The sequence below is a fragment of the Seriola aureovittata genome, chromosome 13, assembly GCF_021018895.1.
Source record: "Seriola aureovittata isolate HTS-2021-v1 ecotype China chromosome 13, ASM2101889v1, whole genome shotgun sequence".
NCBI classification, from domain to species: Eukaryota; Metazoa; Chordata; class Actinopteri; order Carangiformes; family Carangidae; genus Seriola; species Seriola aureovittata.
Window position 1 is genome coordinate 9,945,402 of NC_079376.1, and position 22,567 is coordinate 9,967,968.

Genomic DNA, 22,567 nt, shown 5'->3' on the forward strand with positions numbered 1-22,567 from the left:
AATCTGTCCACCCTTGTGACTAAAAACTTTGCAGTAGTCTGTAATAAAGTTTTTAAGTAAACCTAAATGCTCTAAAGCAGCGGACCAGTTGGGACATCAGCTTTACAATGAGCAGGTCTTTGCTGCCTTCTAGTGGCAGATCAAGTCGTTGCACGTTGTAAATAATTAAAGTAAGGCCTATAACAATTGATAGGTGTTTGTCTCCATCTAGTGGAAAAAAAGATGAATGCGTTTTACGAGTGGGAGACTGTCGTCATGCTCGCGTAATTTCTACGTGCGCGTTCACGAAGGAATCCTGTGATCTGTGCGTCAGCTGTCAAGCCACACACACGCATACTACAGCGTTGTTTCCATGCAAGGTTTGTTTGGACAACGAATGAATCTGAAATTCCACCGAAACCCGGAACACTCAAAGTATGGTGACTACAGTGTTACACCTACCAGACTGGACGAAAGCGCCACGGTGAAAGGAAAGTGGGGGGTTTGACACAGGTTTTTAGAGGAGAAAGAAGGTTAGACGGATTTTCTGGTTTTAACGTTACAGACTTTGCTAGTAGTACGCTAGTTCTCCAACCAGCTCCATTAGCTTAGCCGGCTAGCAAGCTAACAAGCTGATAGCGGTACACTCAAGGAAATGCGGTGCGAGCTTGTCTGGAGATCTTTAATTTTGTTGAGATTTTCATTTTAGCACTGTCTAATGTGAAATGTTGTGGTAGCTTACAAAGTAGTGAGAGCTTGGACAAGGTGAAGTGACAGACGAGGAGGTAACTGTGAGGTTGGGTTGCTCGGATAGTTATGAGCAGTTTCAACATTACAACCAAAACCTCCACGTTGAGCTCTTCTTTGAGCCCCGACAGTAAAGGTTCACCGGTCAGCGTTAACACTACCAACAACAACAAGGAGTGGGATCTGGGAAGCGATGTGTTTTCGTGCTGTCACGAGATGAGTCCCATGGACGGCGCGATGCAGGCAGGGATGTCCTCGGTCCAGTCTGGACTGGACGGACACCTGCCGCTTCTACACGCCAAACACCACAGCACCCAGACCGGGTTGTTGTTGAACCTGAGTTCCCCTGGAGCCTACCTCGACAGCAGCTCTCTGGAGTACAGCGACAACGACGGGAACAACGTTGGTCCGTTGTTCGAGAGGAGAAAGAGGTCGCGGTCCAACAGCTCCAGACACCGCTTCAACGAGGTGGTCACAGAGCTCGGACCTGAGGAGGTGCGGTGGTTTTACAAAGAGGACAAGAAAACTTGGAAGCCCTTTGTCGGGCATGACTCGCTTAATATCGAGCTTATGTTTCGGAAATACTGCGAGCTGAACCCTGGTGCAGCAGGCCCCCGGGTCAGCGTCGGGGAGGAAGAGTGCAGTAATAACCGTGTGGAAAGCAAAGGGCTGAACGGTGCAGTGCCGGTGGAGACGAGGACCAGCAGTGTGCACGGAGGCCGGGGGTCCCTGGACACATCCACTGTGTCCTCGGAAGAGAGGGACCCTGACAGCATTGAAATCAATGTTGAGCCTGTGTGTGTCCGGGGAGGACTCTATGAGGTGGATATCAAAGAGAGAGAATGCTATCCTGTTTACTGGAAGCGTGAGTATCATAAAAGAATATCCCTGATCAAAGTCTTTAAAACCATATTTTTAGCTCTGCATCAGTCACAAGTTATATAGCTGCTCGTGGCAGGTGTCAGCAGCATCACTAACTGAGTGCATGTCCATAGGCATTAATTCCCCTTGTGCACATATACCTCATTAATATACCATATATTCTGCAGTATAATGGCTGACAGCATACAGATTAATGACCCACAGCCACTCAGAAGTCTGGTGCTCACTCAGAGACTCAGTGCAAGCATCATCCATCCCTGCTCCCATAAAAGATTTCCCATAAAATATACAAACTAGTAGATGATTATTCATTCAGTTTAGTTAATTGCATAGTTTTTCAGTATTTTTACGGGCTAAGTAATTACTTAGCCCAGTCTTTTGGGAACATCTAAACAACACAGGAAGTCAGTCTATTGGGTTCAGCTGATCTGTACTAACTAATTCATGGATATTTCCAGGAAAAGGCAGGGAACAAATGAAAGCAGTCACTATAGAGCCTCAGAAAACCTGACCTTGATGAAAGGGTTTGTGGGTAGCTGGTTCTTTTGAAGGTTAATGCCAAGTGACATTTAGAGAAGCAGTTATTTTCCTGAACGTTCATGCTGTGGATGTAAGTCCTTTATAGTCAGTTCAGGCCCTCGCTGCGCTGTTTAAGTTTGGTCTGTAACACTGCTAATACAGTGTCATGTTAGCATTTAAGGCCCTGCATTTGAGATGGAAACAAATACACAAGGAGAATATTTAAGAATTAATATATAAGTTATGGATAGAGAGACCAGTTCATGTGGTTGGAAGTGTTGTTGATATAATGTAAAATGTTCAGATATTCTTATACAAGAATACAAAATGTGATGGTTTTGGTAATGGCTTTATGTTCTAACATGTAAATATAGCAAACAAGGTGAATAGTTCACTTTTCATTTTGTGGGAATTTGAAACGTCACATGTTGTTGACTTATCTCCTCAGACCAGATATGAACCACCTTCACAAATGAGTGACTAGAATCTACTGTGAGCCTCTATCAGTGTGTTTTTCTTGTGTGTCTCTCTTAGCCTTAGCGTTGTGGTTGGCCTCTCTGTCTATAAATGAGAGTATGTTGATGGGCAGTGTCACTCTCTGTTTTTCCAAAATTTGCCTACATTCAGTTCTGCTTTTACACTCATATTCACTCCAGGAGAATGAGTTAATAATGTCACTCAAGACTGTAATCAAAACCGGCCTCGATTCATAAGCTGCTGAGACTTGGCCCTTCTGGAATTACCAGACTTGTTGAGGTAAATGGAAATCAGTTTACGTCATCCAAAACGCATACTGAATAGGAATCAGTTCCTAGAAAGGGACTGTGGTAACACTTACTTTGGAAGATTTAATTTCAACCAAAACACATCAGGGCCCCTTAGGTTCCTGGATTCATAGGACTAGGTCCCAAATGTCTGTCCTTACAAGGAATTTATTGTTTTGTAGCTGAGACTAAATCTGTTTTCTTTTTACTTTTTCTTGCAGAGCAAGACCATATTTCAGTGATGAGAGGCCAGTGGTTTATTGACGGTACCTGGCTCCCTTTAGAAGAAGAGGAGAGTGACCTAATCGAGCATGAACACCTGAACCATTTCCGTGGGCAACAGATGCAGGACACATTTGAGACAGATTTGGTCGTCAGGACCGTCGATAGCAAAGATGGTGAGAGAATGGGAAGGGCATGGGTAGAAGTATAAGGATAATATATTTATTTTTTATAATTTTATTGCGGCAGAATGTTCTTACTCTAGAAAGCCACAAACTATATCACATATTTTAAACAACACAGGACAGAAACATCCATTCTGGTAACTAAGGATTGAATAAATGATAGTGTGGTTTGGGGTTGAAACAAAAGGCCCAAAACACCATATAGCAAACCAGTGACATAAAAATTGTTCTCTTCTTTACTGGTGGATTCACTGAATGTGAAGTATTTTTATTCCAGGCAGGCCGTATCTTGTAAAATAACACGTACAGTGTGCTGTGTTAGGGCAGTGAGGAAATGCTCCCTTAGGTGTGATTAGTTATAAACTCCATTAAAAAGTAAAGGCATCATCTTCACAATAAAGCCAGAAGAAAAGGATTGTGAGTCATAAATGGTGAATTATGTGACACCCCTGCCTGCTGTGGTACCGATGTGCAGTCAAGAGAAATGAATGGAGCAGGTGCCTCCATTCACGTGTGCGTGCGTGTGTGCCTGCGTGCATATGTGTGTGTGCGTATTTGTGTGTGCGTGTGTGTGTGTAGATTTTGTCGTGTCATCCTCCCAATGTAAAGCAGGTGCAGCTCATTCTGGCATTCTGCATGCTGGCACGTCCCTGTCGCAGGGCTGGCTCAGGCGAAATGTAGCAGGCTTTAGCTGTGGAACGCAATAAGAAAGAGGTCCTTTGATTCAGCAGTCTTCTCAAGGCAGCCAGATCTACAGGACCTTCTCTGGTGATGAATGTGTGGGTGTGTGAATGTGGCAGATAAATAGAGAGAAGCAGAGAAAAAGATGCAGCAACTGTTAAAGAGGGTGAGAAAATATTTAGTCTGCATTACAAATATAACTGAGCGAAACAGAAACAGGCATCAAAATAACACCAAAGTAATTTGAAACATAAATACTAAATCAGTGTATGGCAGCTTAACAATAATATGTACTGAACTTCCAATTAGCTTTAGTTCCTGTAATGTGTTTTGTTTATTGTTAAATTGTTCTGAATCAAACAAAGCCTCAGTCAGACCTTGAACAGGTTATTGATTTATATTGCAAATCTATCTAGCTTGTTCTCTTTTTTTTGTTTGCCCCATGTATTTAGTACACTGCACCATTGCGGACATGTCAGGACACTGTCACTTCCCCTTCCTCAGAATAAATTAAGGCCTGTAGATAAGACTATCAACAGAGCAGAGGAAAGTCACTTGCATCGTCACCCTTTGGGTCATATAGTCCCTGCTATTACATCGTCCCTCAAATTGCATCATAGACATGTTTAGGAACAAACTGGAAGGTCACCCCTGTTCCACAAGCAGTAGTGTACATGTACAGATGGACACTAAAATATCTGTATATGCACACAGGCATGTAAACAGTCACAGAGTCAGATAATCTGCAAAGTTTAGTTCTATCACAATATTATACAGTTAAAAATGGGTTCTTACCTTACATAATTTTTAGTATTAAAACTCTAATGTCTTATTTTGACACAACTTTGCCATTTAACAGCTAGAAGTGAGAACATTGAGCATGTTTTTAGAACCGTCCTGCTGCCTTTGCTTTTCACTCCTATGTTTTTCTCCTAGAGAGTTAAAATAACGAGACTGATAGATCCTGTGAATTCACCTTGTCTGGGCTGCTGTTAAAGGGAGCCGTTACAATAGAGTATTTTCCTTCTGAATTATTAAATCTGAAGCACTTGCAGCCATAAGAAGGCTACCTTGAACCGCATTACGATAGATAAATGGATCATAAAGCAAGTGAGCCAGGCTCTGACATTACTGCAGTACATACATTTTCCCTGCTATCTCTTACTCTCTCCGTCTCTCATCTCTCTTTTCTCTACCCTTCTCCTTGTGCCTCAGTAGCTAGCTGAGACTAAAGGTTAGTGAAGCAGAAGACATACAGTATGATCAGCATACCAGCGTGCAATGCAGGCATAACATGAGAATGTGGGCAGGACTACTCCTCGGTACAGAAAGTGTACAAATGTCCTGTTCTCTCATGGTACAAATGTACTTTTCTGCATATCCTTTGAAGAACTGACTGTTGCCGTAGGAACATTAACAGTGGTCACAAATGCTGACTTTGTGGCATCAGAGAGAAAGCCATGGATCTTATTTCAGTTACTGAAGCCAAAAATGGCCACAGGGACGTTACAGTTGATGGATTTTATTAATTGTATTTTAATGTTTCGTTTAAATCATTTCCAACTTTGATCAGTGGGATGTTTTTTCTTAGAATAATGGTGCCATCTGAGGAAAATGTTATTTGTAATTTTTCAGAGAGCTGTATATCAAATAGGAAAAAAAAAAGGAATCAGAAAAAAATATTTAATCAGGAGAAGATCCTGTTCGCTCACTTCTAGCTTTTCCTATTCACGTGTATGTGGAGTATTGAAGAGTATGCCTATGGTGGAAACTATAGGGTGTGCCCCAGTCTGTTTGGCTTCTCAGACGTCAAGGAAAAATAAAGCCAGCACGCAGTGGGCTGAGCACAGTGTCATCTGTCAGCATAACACTTTTGGTATTTTAGAGGTAGGCAAGGCTCAAGTTTGTTTGTGTGCGCTATGTATTCAGCTAGATATTTATTGAACCAGCACATGAGACTGGGAACACACTGCACGACTAATGACTGATGGCACATGTTTTAAAGAACCAGAAATGTCTTGTGTGGTAGAGGGGCTCACATCTGGCACAGATCAGTTAGATTTGGTGATTTTTGTGCTCAAGATATCAAATATGTTTTGAAATCATCAGGCGGCAAGAGACAAAAAGTCTGTGGGATTGTCCAAGTCTATTGCTCATTGTAACAACAATAGATAGCTTTGTCTTGACTGATCTGGAAATGATTGTTGGTTGTCCAGTTTTGCCTTCAGATGAAGTTATGTGTGTCATGTAGCACATTACTTTCTACCACACCAGCAAAGGTTATCTGTTCCTTATGATGAGGATTCTGTGCATAGTGAATTTCTCACTCATTAGGGAACACTTGTTTATGGATCCATCAGTGCTGTAATGCCCAAATGGATTTCACTGATAGCTTTTACAGCAAATAAACATCCTGTGCACTCAGCAGGTCTCCTCTCATCTGCCTCAGCCTTTCACCTCTGCTGAGGGAGACACTGCTGACATTTGCAAGTCTGATTCTCAGAATGAATGATGTAGTCAGATCTGAGACCCATGGACTTAGCTTAACAGATTTGATTAACAGATGCTGATCGAGCCAGCCATTTGACTAATTCAGTGATTTAATGTATATATAACTCAGTTTGATTGAGCTGCAGCTTGGTTCAAGTTGTATGTAAGTGTTTAAAATGTACATACAAACACATTAATTTTACTAATTATCTAGATGCAGCAATTGTTTATTAACTTTACTTAGCTTCGTCAGTGATGATTTAGTTTCATCAGTGTAAACATTTGTGTGTGAGTGTTTTTATCATTTTTTTTCAGGATTTGGTAGTTACCAAACCATATATCTATAAAAATACAGGAAATTACAGGAACAGGACTTGTGTTTTTTATGTTTATGAGAAATAACAACAAAACAATACTTGACATGCAGATTTCTTTTTTGTTTTTTTGTTTCTTGCTCTGAGCGGGACTCAGAATCAGTTCCCTGAAACAATTTTAATGCAAAGTATAAAGTATTCATTAACCCAAATGGAAACAAATGCCTCTAGATGCTGTCTAGAAAGTGTGCTCTTATTTGTGTCTCACTTTTTTCACAAAATGTCTTGAAATGCTGGATAATTTTGTGCCCCTTGATTTACAATACAGTTCTATTTTCTTATACTCTGTTCATAATTTATTCTGTGGAAATTTGTTGTTGTCCCCTAAAGGTTATTTCTTCCACCTCTAATGTTTTAAGTGTGGAACAAACAAAATGTGTTCCAGTGATGCTGTCTTTTTCAGAAGCTTTACAGTGTATTGCACTCACACAAAAGTTAAAAGAAGTTAAAGAAATCATTGTTAATTTTATGACATGTTTCGTTTTCACAGTGAAGACAGTAGGTTTCTGTAGTTAAGTGTAATTCAGAGTCTACCTCAGTCATCTTGGGCGTATGTCAAGAAGCGCTGTATTTTGGGCTGTAGGCTGACTCATACCCCAGCCTATTACTTAGGCATTGTTCCATTATTTCATGATATCTACCTGCAGCCACCAGGCCCTATCAGTAACCACTACAGGTTCTATGTCCAGGGCCTTGAAGTGTTAACCTGATAGCAGCGCTACTTGATAGATTGGCCTGTTCAAGAGGGATGACAGTGGTAGCATGTGTGATTGACGCCAGGGTAATGGCCATTACTCACTTTCTGTTGGTTGTTAGTTCTCTCCCACCTGCCCCCTTTCTACCTCCCTTTTCTGTTCAAATGGAGTGGATATCAGACGAGTGCTAAAACTACAGGTCACAAGCGCAAACGCTGCCAAGGTACTGTGAAATACCAAGTTTCTGTTCTTTGTTTTGTTTTGTTTTTGATTTTACTGCTGTATTAGATTCGCTAGCTTGTACCCTCTCTCCTTGTAGAACCTAGGTCTCTGTGGAGCTAGAGTTTCCTTTTGTTTGTGGTTCAGACCTTTGAGATCTAATACTTAGAGCTAGAGCTAGGCTCAGTTAGAAATGGATGTGTTAAAATGGATTAAGGCTGCTCTCCCAGTTCTTTATTGCAGCCTTAACTGGGCCTAGTTGCTAGAATGTCTCCCTTTGTGCTGTGACTCTGGATTTGGTTCTACTGCTATAGCTGTTGCTGCTTTTTGAGGAAACCTGTCTCTCATCTCCTTGCTGGGATAGTGATTAGACAATACGGTTCAGTCAACTACAAGGGCAAGACCCTTCAAACCAGTGGATCTGGAATGAATAAGCTGGTCCTCAAAAAAGCCACCCCTCTTTACCCCTGTTTATCTCTCCAACCCTGTCTCTCACTTTCTCCCTCATTCCTTTCTCTCTCTTATCCCTTCTGGCAGTATGACCGTCATTAATGAACCACCATCACTAGCTCCCGCGCTAAGGGCAATGAACAAAGCACTCTGTTGAGAGCCAAGCACAAGTGATGAACTGAACAGAGGAGCCATTGTAGTTATTTACTATGGCCCCCAAACACGTTGTGTAGAGTCGGCCTCTTAGAGGTCCATCACCGCCCTAGTTCTGGGTGCATTGACCCTCATCAAAAATGCTGAACAGCGAGGTCTTGGGGTCTGTGTCCTTATCTCATAGTAAGTCCAAGCAGCCATTGACCTAAAGCCTAGTGTCCAAAGTAGACCTCAACAGAGACCTGTATTTCCCTGTATAACACACCACCTGTATTGAGAGTATTACAGTATTGTAACTAGTACACATTATACTAACATTACATTAACATTGCACTAGTATTCTGTCTTGTCCTTCCCTACAAGAGGTGGGAAAACCCTATGAAGGGAATGTAGCTTATACATTGACATGTCATCGAACGCCATAGCCAAGAAAAAGTTGTAACTGCTATCTTTCCTTAGAAAACAATTGTCACAGCCCCAGACTAATGTCATAGCACCTCGTATTCGTGATTGATTTGAGGAGACCTACATTTTCATCTCTTTCACCCCTCCTTTCTCTGCTCTGTGCATCCCAAACTCTCTCACCCACATTTTCCCTGTTTCTCTTCTACTTCAACATCTTGCTCAGCCCCTTCCCACTCTTAATCACATTCTTTGCCTCTCATCCCTTAATGGTTAACCCTCTCTCTCACCACATGTCTGTCAGTAGTTCTCCATGGCCACTAGAGAACTAGCTCAGTAAACTCTTTAACCTTTCTTGGTTGACTGCCAGCTCCTCCCGTACACTTTGATCCCCTCCTCCTGCCCCTTCCTCTGACAATGCATTGCTCTTCATTGTAAAACAGGAAGTATCCTTGTACAAACCCCTAACCATCACTCTACCTCACTGGCTACATTTTACCTTTTAAGTCGCATCAGACTAACATTTGATATTAATAAAGCCAGCTAACTGGAGAAGTTGTACTTGGTCGCTGAGACCTCCTGTCTTACAGTGGACATGGCTACCAATAAAGCCCAACAGTCTGAAGTGGCCTTCCTTGTGCAGTAGTTGTACGTCTCATCTCACACAGCAGCTTACTTTTCTTCTGTGTTTTCACCTGTGAGTGCATGAGATAGATGAGAACAGGAGGCCACTTTAAACTGTGTGATTATAGGTTAAGCATATGCTTCCTTTACTACTGAGTGGTTTCATTGAGGATCTACAGGGATAAATGATGTGAGAGAAGAAACTATGTATGCTATCGAATCTCTCACCACAGGTTTCTAAGAACACAAGCTTTATTATTTTAACAGGGAAAACAATGTTATTCCATTTGTTATTCCAAATTTGATTAGTGCCCTTTAGTCCAACACTTCTGTTCCTTGTCTTCTTCCAGACCCTGTTTGTCCTTCTCCTTTTAGAGGCAGTCATTCATTTTCACACTGGTTGTACTCAGAGTGAGCAGGTCTCAGTTAAGGTGCAATAATTGCTTGGCCTTGCATTACCAACAAGTCATGCTTGTCCAATGAAGAAATTAGCTTGCCAGGCTACAGAAGCCTAGTTTAACCCCACCATGTCACACAGAAAATACATGGGCTCTGTTCATATGGAGTATCGCTTCTTTTATTAATTTACATGTATATAGGAATTTCTTGTAAATGTCCAAATGCAAAACGATGAAAGAAAAAACAAACAAACTCATGCACAGGTCTGACACATGACACAAGGGATTTCCTGGTCATTTTCCCACAGTGTGTACAAAATTCTCAGGCTGTCAGTGTTGTTCTGGAAACAACATTGTAATACAGTAAAAACATGTTTCTGCTACACTTGTACCTATTAATTTTCAATGTTTGTGGGCAATATTGTTTCAAGCTTGCAAAAGAGTCGTCTGGAACATAATGTTTCTCCGAGTGCAGTACCCCATTCTGAAGGGTTTTAATCCTCAGATTGGTTCAGAACAGCACAAAGAGTCATGACTGTGCACTGGGCCAATGCCAGAGTGTTCCACTAGTCTCATTCAGATGAACTTGACTGCACAGGACATCGAAAGGACATGCTGCAGGGACATAAATAAAGCTCTCAAGTCAACCAGTCTCATTTATCGCTCTTATCTTCTGTAGTAAATGGTGCCACCCCTCTAGTCATACCTCTGCTCTTGCTTGCTCTAGTCACTGCATTTGCACCTGGACAACCTGCAGAAAAACTTAACCTGGAGTGAAAATGAATTTACATGTTACTTTACAAGTACACAAATATATCTCCAGTCAACACAGAATGATGATGCACAAGCAGGACGGACAAGCAAGAGCTGAAATATGCAATCATGGTGTGTGATAGTTTGATGTGTTTTTCTTTCCACCTGCAGATCAATGCTCCAGACTGCATTTGATTGAGCTGTTCGAATAGATTGATCCTAGACCTTTGCTTTTTTTTCTACTGCATTTAAGATGATTGTAACTTGGTGTAATTCTTATGGTGTCTTCAATCTCTCTCCCTCTGTACTCTCCCTAAAATTTGTAACCACAAAATGTTGTATTGGTGAACCTTTTTCCTTCACCCGTTTCTCCTCTTTGCCCAATTTCCCAAATCATCTGCCAATGCCGTCCTCTTTTTTTTCCTCCTTCCATTCATTCGCTCACTCCTCTCTCACTGCCCCCTCCTACAGCCATCCACAGTTTGAAGCTGAGTCGGACCCATGTGGATTGGCACAGCGTGGATGAGGTCTACCTCTACAGTGATGCCACCACTTCCAAAATTGCACGCACCGTCACTCAGAAACTGGGCTTCTCCAAAGGTTTGTAATTATCCACTGTCATCATCTCTCCAGACAGTAAGGTGGACAAACAGTTTCCTAATCATACTGCAGATTTGTGTGTTTTTTGTCATTTTTGTCAACATGAAGTAGGTTGAAATTTTCTGTTAGAATTAAATCGATAGTCAATAAACTGTAGTAAGTATTTTTTTTTTTTTCATGATTACATGACATGTTTTTAGCCATGCTAACAACAGGACTCTAGCGATGCCAGGATTGTTTGGTTGCTCCACCTCTTTGGTCCAGATCAGGAAAATTTCAATTACTATTGCATTGATCGCCATAAGATTTTGTACAGACATTCATGGTTCCCAGACATTGTATCCTAATGACTTTAATCACCCTCTAATTTTCCCTCTAGCATCAGCATCGGGTTAACATTAGCATTTAGCTCAAAGCACCACTGTACAATGGGGCCTTACAGAACTACTAGCATGGCTTCACACTCTCAAATAAAAACCGTTCGTATCACCTTTGCTAAAACTCTGGTTATAAATTGTGTGAAACGAAACATTTTGTCAAAAAACGTAATTGCTTCATTTTCACTAGGTCAACACCGTTACCAAATTTTCTGTCCATTTAATGCACAAATGACATCCATATTACTGCATGTGCTGTGCACAATCATTTGCTAGTATTAACAGCCATTTGTTGTAACAGTTATTTAAACATGGCTGGGTACAGATCAGTCTCTTAAATGGATTAGCCCAGAAAATCACACAGCGTCCATCTGTTATTTTCAGATGCTAGGTTTGGTCAAATGGCTAGAGTAGCTGAGAAGATGGCAACTGCAGTTTAACCCAGTGTCTGATGTTTGATCTGTATGGGTGACTCTAATCTGGTCTAAGAGTCTCCCAGCTCCATGGTACATTTTCATCTCCTGCTCTCAGATTATAAGAGGAGGAGCTGACACTGGTTATCTCAGTCTCCCCTGACACAAATGCATAGCAAAAGGAAATCTCCTTAGTGCTGTCCAGACAGCAGCAAATTCCATTGGCTCGTATCACCTTGCTGCACAGCACATGACTGGACTAGACTATAGATTCTAAATAAGGACACACGCTCAGCCCTCTGGGCACATTACAAGGGCCACAGTCACAGCAGGACTCCGTGTCTAACCTGCTGTCCTGTTTGGACCCAGAACAGCACGTTACTTAAACACCACACCATCTCTTATATATTTATAGCCCTCTAGTGAACAGATTGGAAATGTGTTTATTCAGCAAATGCTGGACAGAAAAATACTGTAAAAATGTAAATTTGAAGGAAATGTAAATGTACTGTACATGAATGACAAGTAAACATCTGATTGCAATAATGATCCAGCCCTGTCCTCTCTCCTCTTCCAGCCTCCAGTAGTGGTACACGGCTCCATCGGGGTTATGTTGAGGAGGCCTCACCTGAGGACAGACCCCCTCAGACTACACACGTTGTCTTTGTGGTCCACGGGATTGGACAAAAGATGGACCAGGGACGCATTATTAAAAACACTGGAATGTGAGTTGCAGTATTTAATGAGATGATTTATTTGAGGATTTGCGTTTTTCCTTTTTGTCAGTGAGACCTCAAAATTTTCACCTTTATTCCATTGGAATCTGTCAGGATTAAAAAAGCACAACCTCCACCTTTTTACCCTTTTTATTTGCATACATCTACACCCAATCTAAGTTAATTCAAGTACATGATGAGAAGAAATCTCTCTGGGATGATGTGATGCTTGAATTGCTTTGAAGTTTGTTTGCTCTGTGTTTTGTTTCTCTTCTTTTTCAGACACTATCTGTCTGTCATACTTCTCTGTCTGTCATTTTGTTTTTCCTGTGGCTTTCATGAGAATGGCTGACTTCTTCCCCCTTTTTAGTTTGTTTCTCTCTTTCACAACACAAGCTATAGATTGTGTTATTTTCTGTGTGGTCAGTTACCTGGCCTCGTGACTAAGCTTGTACAGAACATGATGAACTAATGAGGGGTTTCAGATATCCTGTCGGGCAGGTTCTTATGATTCCAGACAACTTCTTTGTCCTGAAACTTTGCCAACTATGTAACCAGTGCATGTATTAATTTATTACTTATGCACTACTCATTGCATATTAATTTTTACACAATGCTGAATATAATAAATATAAGTAGCATATTACTCTATTAACTAAATTGGGGATGTTGCTCGGTTTTTCCCTCTGCTTTGTTAATCTAAAGCCATAGTTACAGCAATTGAAGGTATTTCAAGCATTTCTCTTGATAACACTGCACCTGCAGCCTTTGTGTTTTGATCTCCTCCCTTCCTCTTTGTTCTCACTCTCTTTATCCTGTCCTGCTGTTCTCTTACTTTTTCTTTGTATTGTTGAAGTGCCTTGCCTGGCCAACAAAGCACTACACACTAAAAGTTGAGGGGAAATGCACTGCAACACAAGCAAATACAGAAACAGTGCAATGTGCATGCAATGCAACAAACTTAGCTGCAACATTTCAAAAATTCTGCAGGAAACATAAAGGGTAGACACATGCTAATACTGGGTAAAAGTCTGGATGAAAAATCTATATCCAGTCAGCTCAGGCCCATGCTATCCCTGTGTTAAAACTTAGATAAATAAACTAACCAGTTACACCAACATCATCAATCCATCTCTCAAGCCTGTATTTCCAGCTGTGCTCTGAGCAGCACAAACAAAATCCTATTTACTTCTATTTTATTTGAGTGGTGGCTCAACTTTCAGAGATCTCCGTGAGAGAATCGCTGTGGTTTGATACTGCTAGCCAATCCTGTTATCAGCTTGCTGAGCTTTTGTCTTTTCAAAGGTTTCATGTTTTAATGAGGAACATCGACAATAGTAGATATTCGTGTAGAGTTCACAAAGCTCGAGGAAACTACAATGACAGCTGTATTGGCCTTTATCCATGGCCCTTACTGTAAGCTGTAGTACAGAATGTGCGGACCAGTGCCATGTGTGTCTCTGTGTCACAAAGTCAACGTCTGGCCACTGCTCACGGCTTAGGCCAGCTAAGCAGGTAAAGTAGACCAAGTCCAGCTGCAGAGCACTTTAAGCCTCACTCCCAGCTCCTTGTGGATTACAGTATACACGTTTTCCTCTGCCAAGAGGAAAGATCAGCTTGGCATGTGTAGTCAGTTCCTTGTTTTTTTGTTTTTTTTTCAATATCAGTTTTGTTCCTCTCAAAGTTTCAGTGATAGAGGATATAGTGGGGGTTTGGGGGTATTATTACGCTCTATAAAAATCAGGGACTGTCTCTCTAAAATGTTTTTAGCTAAACCTAGAATGTCACTGCCCAAATTAATGCCAACCTAAAAGCTAGGCAGTCCTTGTGGGTGCAGCACAGAGAGCTTTGCAATGCAGCGCTCAAACCTCTGAGCATTTAAGTTCCGCTGCAGATACACTAGATAGTCCTGTCAAAACTTGCATTAGGTTCATTTGGAGACTGTTCATCTAAAAGCTTCTCTCAGCCTCCATTTACCCATGTCAACACCCTACCTCACCCTCTCTCTCTCTTTGTGTATTTAGTGTTTCCTGCATGCTAATGCTGCCCCATATACAACTAGCAGCAGTGCAGCCATTGGGTATGTGTGTGTGCTGCATGAGGGAAGCTGCTGCATCAGTGAGCAGTAAAATGGACATAATTTTTCTCTTCCTGACAGTAATTAAAGTCTGTGAAGGAACGAGTGCAAACACAGACTCTCTAGTCAGTCTGTAGCAAGGGCGGATAAACATAGAGGCTGTTAGTCATCCACTCACAACCTGTCATTATAATACACTGCTGCCCAAACAATGTGACGATGACGTTGTTTCTAAATCACTTTCTTTTATTGCATTTTGTATCTGAATGTTTTTGGCATATAGGCTAACATATATCCAAATACACACTGAAGTCATAAAATATTTAATGTTGTCATAATCTGCTCTATGATCTTTATTGTCATGTGGCTGTTCAGGCTGAGGGAGGGCGTCAGGAAGATGGAGGAGAAACACTTCTCGGAGAACAATGAGGAGCATGTGGAGTTCCTGCCTGTTGAGTGGCGCTCCAAACTCGCACTGGATGGAGGTTAGCATGTTTTTTTTAGAGTGAGCATGCATCTGACTGTGTTTGGTTTGTGCTTCAAGTGTGTTATGCTGTTCTCATGTGTCTTTCCTGTCGTAATGAGGGCAGCTAATGAAGCAGAGCTGCTGTCATACACTAATATACTGTTGATACCGCTAGCTAAGTTAATCAAAAGTGAAAAGTTTGAGAAAAGTTGACTATAATATCAATATAGGTACTATCCTATAGCACTAAATTTCTTGAATATATTTTGAACTGTGATATTGGTTGTATCTTTCTGTAGATACAGTAGACTCAATCACACCAGACAAAGTGAGAGGACTGAGAGATCTCCTCAACAGCAGTGCTATGGACATCATGTACTACAACAGCCCCCTATACAGGGATGAGGTGAGAGTCACGCACTTTCAGAAACTCTCAGACATCACTGTTGCACACCAATCTTCCGTTAAACTTCTCCACTTCCTGTCCCTCCAGATCACCAAGGGCCTAACACAGGAGCTAAACAGACTGTACACACTTTTCTGCTCCCGCAATCCTGAGTTTGAGGAGAGGGGAGGGAAAGTTTCCGTCGTGTCTCACTCCCTCGGCTGTGTCATCACCTACGACATCATGACAGGGTGGGATCCTGTGCGCTTCTGCCTGCAGGAGCATCACGCTGTGGAAGAGGAGCTGGACCTGCGCTGGATGTCCTATGAGGAGAGGCATGTTTTGGACCAGCTACGGCTCACAAGGAATAGGTAGGTCTTGCTTGTGTAGATCTCAGGGACTGTGTTTATACCTGCATGTCCTAAAGGATTTGCTAGAGGTATTTAGAGAAAGCCTAAGAAATAGTTTCCCACAAAAATCTCAGAGAGGCCTTATATATAAATTTGATAATATAGATTAATTTAGTAGCAGAATACCACACAGTGAACTAACTGGATGTTTAAACTGGGCTTAATCATCTCAGCTTTCTAATTTACCTTCAGCTCTCTTGAGAAGAGCAAACAGTCCATGCTGTTCACGTTTTCCTCTCATGCGAATTCAACATTAAACCGAGCATTTGTCTGTTTTTTCTGGCACACATGATACAGCGTGTGCTCCTCACATGCTCCATTGTAAGATCGTCAGGTGGCAAGCTGTGTTTCCTGTTTGCTTTTGTCAGACAGCAGAGTATTGTGATGCCTCATGATCAAATGGAAGGGAAGAGACTTTAATATGCTTCCTTCCTCTGTAATACCCTGTGTGTGCAATATTATTTGGTGTGTGCATCATTACCGTAGAGCAACAAGAAGCCACTGGAGTGGTTGAAAACTGTGTGTGTGTGTGCGTGCGTGTGTGCGTGCGTGTGTGCGTGTGTGTGTGTGTGTGTGTGTGTGTTCGTGTGTGTGTGGATAACTGCAGGTGAAAGTAGTGCATACAAGGGGTTAATATTACAATTCATTGTCGACCTATGATTTCAGTTTTTAGATCAAGTTTTTAATTTCTTTTTACAGTTTATGGGCACTGTGTTTTTTTGTTTTTAACAGGTTGCAAGAGCTGGAAAATCAGCTCCTCACACTGGAGGCCTCTAAACCAACAGCACCCCCAGCCCTCAAATTTAAGGTAAGATGCTCAGTTACGTAAACTTACTGTAAGTGTACTTTTACAATATGACATCACTCTAAAATGATAAATGATGGAGATTTCAGTGCTTTTCTTACAAGGTTACATTAAGACTAAATAACTCAGATCAATGACACTTCCTCATGTGAATATTTATCATAGCAATGTAATTATTTGGTGGTGTATGTTGTTTTTCTTTTGTCCATTATTATAGCAAAACTAGATAGAAAAGATAAAATTTCTGAGCTATCACTATTTTCACTTTTTGTCTGACAGGTGGAGAACTTTTTCTGCATGGGTTCGCCTCTGGCAGTGTTCTTGGCCCTGAGAGGCATCCGCCCTGGTACCAGCTGCCACCAGGACCACATCCTTCCCACCTCCATCTGCAGCAGGCTCTTCAATGTCTTCCATCCCACAGACCCTGTGGTCAGTCCCCCCTTTTCCCTAGTGTTTACCCTCACAAATTTATCAGAAGGAATTTGCTCTTCTCACTGGACTTCATTCATCACTGTGCTCTCCTAATACTAATTATAATAATACTAATAATTTTAACCTAATATGAAAATAGTTAAGTAAATACTGAAGTTTCATTGCTCTCTGCAGGCCTACAGACTGGAGCCCCTCATCCTCAAACATTACAGCAATATCGCACCTGTTCAGATACACTGGTAACAGCTTGCATCTTACAACTTATAACACTTGATGTTATACCTTGCACACACAAAGAATGTTTTTAAAGTATGAAAGCTCTGAATGGTTGGGTTTTGTTTTCTTTATCAGGTGTAGCGCCACCAACCCCACACCCTACAATGAGATCCGGCCAACCTTCCTCAACCCAGTCAAAGACCCAACATCTGACACTGAGAGCATTCCCAGCCCGAGCACTTCTCCTGTCCTCCCCCGCAGGCACTATGGAGAATCCATCACTAGTCTGGGCAAGGCCAGCATACTGGGTATGACACCACCATCACTTTTCAAACTGTTCCAAACTTGCCTATAATGGTTTACATGACTGGAACAGTTTAAAGTCTTAGAAAGATTTTAAAGCTACCTCATGGTGAAGAATACAGTACCAAATGGTATTAAGGACTCTTTAACTGTTTTCTGTATATGATTGCTGTGGATATGATTATTACAGGTATTACATACCAGTCCAGAAGAGTTTGAATTGTTAAATAAAACCAGATGTTCGTAAAGTTTGTAAGATATTTAACTGCTTACAATTGTGTGAGAATAGACTACTTTAGTGAAGTGTCTGGGATGGAGAAGAAAGGTGAAAATGTTTTCTTTTAAGACTGGCATAGGGGATTAATTAGAGCTCTGTGGATAGTCCTTATGTAAAATCCACTCTCCCTGTGAGAATATTTGAAGTATGTGAAATGCTCAATTTGTCTCCAGCACTATATCAACAGTGCCATCATGTGGAGAGATGGAGAATGGGCTCACACACATTGCTTCCCCTATACTTTGAAATAAAGCAAATGAAAGAAGAATAAAAACAGAAAGACAAATTATTACTACCATATTTTTGTTTTGCTCTCAGTCACATTCCACCCAGCATGTCTTTTTTCTTTCTATGTCCTCTCCACACTGCCTCAATGTAGGAGCGGCAAGCATAGGGAAAGGTATCGGAGGCATCCTCTTCTCGCGTTTCTCCCGCTCCAACAGCCAGCCTTCAGTGTCTTTAGGACTCGATGGAGGGGCAAACACTGAAGAAGAGGAGCAGAAGCGGGCAGAAAGCCAGTCAGCATATGGCCTCTCCACCATGACACGGCCCACCTCACCCATTACTGACACAACATGTAAGTTCACTTACCTGTACACACTAAACCATTATAGAAAAAGTCTCTTTACAGAAGTTAGAACTTAATTTTTACATGTAAAATGTCTTGGGAGGATCTTAGTCATTAGCTCACATGTATATTTCCTGTTTCTGTCCTACAGTGGAACTGGAGCGGCGCATCGACTTTGAGCTGCGAGAAGGTCTGGTGGAGAGTCGCTATTGGTCAGCAGTTACCTCACACACAGGCTACTGGTGCTCACATGATATAGCACTCTTCTTGTTGACCTTCATATACAAGCAGAAGACACCCTCTGACCCAGCAGAGGATACTCCAGAGCCAGATTGAGAAAGCACAGTCATTACGACACACACTTGAATATAACTTGGCCCCGAAAGGGTGTGTCATCTTTTTGACAAAACACAAGAATAGACTTCATCCATTTATTTTTCATGCACACAAACTGATTGAACACACTAATCTCTTTCATTTATCTCCCCGTGATTCAGCTTCTTTAACACTTGGAAATCATTACTGACAAACTGACGTCATTCCAAGATGTGCATTTTTGTTTCTTTGTGTTGTTGTGTAGTTTGTACACAATTGTGCACCCTAAGGGTGACAGTGTTGGACCAGGAACCCCTAAGGAGGTGCACCCTTTGCCAGTATGACCACAAGTTGCATATAAACATGGAATATGAGTCTAATGAGTTTGAAGCACAGAAATTTGTTGCACCCAGCAGAAGAAAGTTCTAACTTTGTCCCCAAGTCTTCAACCTTAAGCAACAAATGCAGCCTGTTGGAAAAGTGTCAATACATTTCATTTTACTGTTTCTATCCAGCCTCCATCCCAGTGACTCAGTCTGGAGCCTTGAGACACACTTGCCTGACCCTCGGCCACAGAGGCTTTGATTCTGTGATTTTTTTCTTTGATGTGAAGGAGAGACAAATATAAATGTCAACAACAGTAGTAAACCTTTATGCTAACAAGCGAATGCAATGCCTTTCAACATTAGCCAAACAATGTTACACATGAAGAATATTTCTGTTTAGTTTTTTTTCTGAACAAAAACTGAGGGCATTATCCCTTTAACAATGTTTTGGAAGTATGAAGAAAGACATAACAAACTTGCTATATTTAGTTTGTTTTTCTCCCTCCATGATATATACCATAGTTTGTCTCTTGAAATAGATATGCACTAAATAAAACGAGCGAATTGCCACTTTTATATACTTCACACTAAAACTGAATTTCCATTCATGTTTAGTTTTCAGTAACTAAACAGTTACAGTGACAAGTGTTAAGAATAAAATGTCTTTTATTACAACTGTTACAGCTGAACACCTTTCAGGACATCCTTAGTTTCCAAGTAAAAATAAATGTACAGAGGTTTACAGCCATATGAGGCTTGTATCATGATACTTAAACAAGTTGCGGGCATGTATAGCTATTTTGTTACACGCAGATTATGAATCCAGATCATAGTCTAAAAATCTCTTGATGATGTCATTTACTAGACAAGAGGTCTCACTCAAAATGATCACACTCACTCAAACTAATTTCCATGCTTCTATAGTAAGGATGAGGTATGGAGAGAATTTTCTGTGCTCATATCTTTATATTGATATCCAGATGAAATCAGTGGTACTAGATGTATTTTTTCTTAAAAAAAAATAAGACATATTTTTCTTAGCAATTTTCAGGCTCTTGTGGGTACAAACCTAGATCTCATCTCGGGAAAATGGGATTCAAACTTGTGGCCAAATAGCAGTTATGTGTCTAGCTTATTAGCTTCTCTACTTTAGTGAAGCTAAGGCAAATTTTTATTCCATATAATTGGCCTAAGGTGAAAATAGATCCTTTTTTATTTTGTGGCTTTTGTGATACACTGCACACAAAAGGTAATTGTATCTTGTTCGCCTTTTTTGTGAATTGGTGACTAATTCACACTTCCCCCTTTTGAGTCATTGATATGTCAACTTGTTTTTATTTGTGTTAAAAATGGGCTTCTTTAGTCTTAAAAACCTATGTGTTTTACAGTCACTAAACCCGTGTGACTGCCTAATTGACACTACTTGCAAATTTAAATATGGACAACTAGATACAGCAAATACCATTTTTGTTTTTCTGTCTTATGTTCTAACATGGTCCTTTAAAAACACACCCAGTAGTAATTTTGAAGAAATTAGAAAGCTTGCTCACTCTGAATGGTGTCATTTTAATACTTAATGGATGTTGGAACAAGAAGACCTTGCAGGGAGTGCCAACACACATCCAAGAAACTGCTTTGTGGTCTTTACCGAGTAGAAAACCACTTATGATTGTTTATGGATGTCTCGTGAAATCGTTTATAAGGCAATGGCAATGGATGAAGAAATGGAACCACCCTCAAATTAATGCTTATGGAGATACATGTGACAGATTTGATTACTGTCAGTGTCAAATTTGCTTGTTGTAATAGTTATCAAAGAGCTTATTTTAGTATGCTATGGTGCAAGCTGCTGCTTTTCTGTTACACGCAATCAAGGGCTGTTTGGAATTCAATTTATTAGTATTAAATGTCTGTGTTATATGTGCAAAGGCCTACTGACTGAAACCAGGCTGCCTTTCAGATGACCAGATAGGTAATCGGGAAGTAGTGCGGAAGCAGGGACAAGTGAGTGATACGAAAGTGTTTCTACATTTGACCTGGTGGATCTTGCACATTCATCAGCTATGAATTGCACAGAAATGATGTAGAATCCAGCCCATCGTTGATTTTATGTATTTCTTTTTTTTTTTTTTTGCATGTGTTACATTGCAGCAAGAGTGAAGCAACTTTAACATGTTACTGGCACAGCAGGAATGCTATTTACCTTGGAAACCTTTGAAATGCAATGCAAAATACAAAAACTGTTCCATTGTTGCCTCTGCATCTTTAAATAACACTGTGGATTCAGACACAGTAGATACGTATTGTAGGAGTGTGGAAGGACCCTCGTAACAATAACAACAATGTTCCTGCCAGTGTTTGTGATTTGGCTGCGAGTTTCCAAAAATGTATGTGAACTTTGCACATTTTCCATGAGAGCAATTCTTGATTCATGCACAAATTTTTTAACTGTGTTCACTTTGCATGCTTAAAAAAAAGCAACTAAACTGGAGACAATTTAAGCGAATTTTGTCAGTTTTGTCATTGTAGTTTTGACTACATGAGCATTCAATGCACAGCATTTTGAAAGATGACAGTATATTTATTTATTTTTGTTAAAGGCACCACAAACATCAGGGAAATGTCTACTGTACCTTTTTTTGTAGATTCAACACTCCAGTCTGAAGCCATCATTAAGTCAAAAGATCAAGTGCTGTCACAGGCGTGTTGTCAGTCTTTAAAATGTTCAGAAGTTGATAAAGAAGGGCCTATAGCCATATGTAACCAGACAGAAATGCGCATTGAAACTTATTGTGCGTGTTTTGGATGAAATGTGTTAAATTTGTCTCAGATACCACTGTTGCTCTAACTTTGAATGGATGTCTGGCAAAGTGGGTTTTTTTTTGTCTGTCCCTAGAGCTGTGCAATAACCCATGCCTGTAATGGATTCTAACTGCCATCCAAAGCACTGTATTTATTTCCTTTTATTAAAGCATTTCTTTTTTGGATACAGTGACTTCTTCTTCTTACTCTCATAATAATAGTTGGGGAAAAATACAGAATATTGTCACGTTGGAGGAGGTTGAAAATCATCAGAGGAAGATGGTCCCACTGCTTGTTTCCAGACTGATTTTAGAGGACAATTGAACTATTTGTTCATCTGAAACTCTTGAACACTCAGATTCTTTCCAGTGCACCCCCTCATGTGAATAACAAAGCTGACTTACAGATCATAAATAGGCCTCATTGTAATCCACAAGCAGTCATGGCTTCCATATGAGTTACTAGGGTTTTTAATGCAGTTTAGCAACATCTGCAAAGGCAAGGCTCACAGATGGGACCAGTTACCACAGGGCTGATTCTCA

At 40.8% G+C, this 22,567-nt stretch overlaps 1 protein-coding gene across 2 annotated transcripts; it reads left to right on the forward strand.

The window, feature by feature from the left end:
* The first annotated feature begins 319 nt into the window (after positions 1-319).
* On the forward strand, positions 320-22,210 carry ddhd1a (DDHD domain containing 1a). Of its 2 annotated transcripts, XM_056393564.1 has the most exons (14): positions 320-1,591; positions 3,113-3,289; positions 7,660-7,761; positions 11,009-11,137; positions 12,505-12,652; positions 15,096-15,205; positions 15,486-15,592; positions 15,680-15,942; positions 16,714-16,789; positions 17,066-17,215; positions 17,393-17,457; positions 17,570-17,742; positions 18,394-18,591; positions 18,734-22,210. In XM_056393564.1, the coding sequence occupies exons 1-14, from the start codon at positions 796-798 to the stop codon at positions 18,916-18,918; spliced, it is 2,679 nt and encodes an 892-aa protein (XP_056249539.1). In that variant the 5' UTR covers positions 320-795; the 3' UTR covers positions 18,919-22,210. The 2 variants fall into 2 exon arrangements, with proteins under 2 accessions (XP_056249539.1, XP_056249540.1); XM_056393565.1 differs by lacking the exon at positions 7,660-7,761 and having other exon boundaries at positions 321-1,591.
* The last annotated feature ends 357 nt before the right edge of the window (positions 22,211-22,567 follow it).